This window comes from Empidonax traillii, unplaced genomic scaffold (genome assembly GCF_003031625.1).
Source record: "Empidonax traillii isolate 1590-97213 ecotype Southwest subspecies unplaced genomic scaffold, ASM303162v1 scaffold2132:size36691, whole genome shotgun sequence".
Classification (NCBI taxonomy): domain Eukaryota; kingdom Metazoa; phylum Chordata; class Aves; order Passeriformes; family Tyrannidae; genus Empidonax; species Empidonax traillii.
The window spans coordinates 28,051-29,142 of NW_020957325.1; the positions used below are offsets into that span (position 1 = coordinate 28,051).

General features: G+C 42.3%; 1 protein-coding gene across 1 annotated transcript in view; it reads right to left on the minus strand.

Annotated features, from left to right (window-relative positions):
- LOC114071594 (PHD finger protein 20-like) overlaps nucleotides 1-816 on the minus strand; it is a gene marked incomplete at its 5' end in the record, with an annotated part of 28,462 nt that extends 27,646 nt beyond the window's left edge. The window contains one exon of the mRNA XM_027909439.1: nucleotides 769-816. Coding sequence (XP_027765240.1) covers nucleotides 769-816 — 48 coding nt within the window. The remainder of the gene's footprint in view (nucleotides 1-768) is intronic.
- Between the last annotated feature and the right edge of the window lie 276 nt (nucleotides 817-1,092).

A 1,092-nucleotide genomic window follows, 5' to 3' on the forward strand; every position in this document is an offset into this window, starting at 1 on the left:
AACTAAAAATTAAATGTGGAAAAGGAAAGGACTGTTTCTAACTGCCACTCTACACTCCCCCAGAAGCAAAACCAACAACAATCCCACAAAACTCCTTGGACAAACTGACATCCACAGTGGGACTACACTGAAATATTTGGTCTAGGGTGTGCTGTAGCAGCCTGAGGTTGAACCTCCTGAACCCCAGAGCGGGAGCTGTCACTGCAGCCTTGCATGACAAATCAGGACAAGAACCACGTGTGGGCTCCATGTCGCTATTTTACCAAGACAACAGGTATCTTCTTAAAGACAGACAGCTTGAAGAAATGGGCAGAGTCCAAGAATACAACTTCCACTTGCTTACACACAGTCTGCTTGACCACAATGCCAGAGCACTGAGTCCAACACCATTCTGCACTCAACACCCATATTTCAGTCTGCACGTACATTTAAGAATGAAGTGGCTCTGAAGCACCACCACGACATCCCTTCTGCAAACAATACCTCAGTATTGCACAGAAATCCACATTTCAGATAGAAACTTAACACTTCAGGCTATGCATGGTCACTAAGCTGACCAATTAGTTCTTCAGCTTTGATGTCTTGCCCCGGGCTCTGAGGTTGCTCTGGGTGTTTCAGCAGCACAGGATACACTTACAGTACAATGCTGAACCTGAGATTTTTCTTATCAGCAAGCATCAACATGAATTTTAGCTATCAGATGAAAATGTTATGACTGAAAATGGAGGGAGCAAGTCAGAAAGGACAAAAATTATCTGGTTACAATACCTGCAGCAGTAACTGGACTTGGACTTATGACTCCTGGAAGAATTCTACCTGTAAATGCATCCATAAAAAAAAAGTCTGAGAAATATTTTTCACAGATAATTTATACTACCTGCAATACTGGCCACTGAAAATCCACCCAGTCAATACACAGTACTCTGACACCTAGACATGGCATTCTCAGTTTTATTCCAGTGCTTCCTGCCTGGACAGGTCTAAACCTACCCTACTTGTCAATAAAGGATATTTCCATGACAGTCAAATAAAAGGAAATATTCCGAGTTAGACTGCCATGAGCTTTGATGAAAAACAAACAAAAAATCAGTG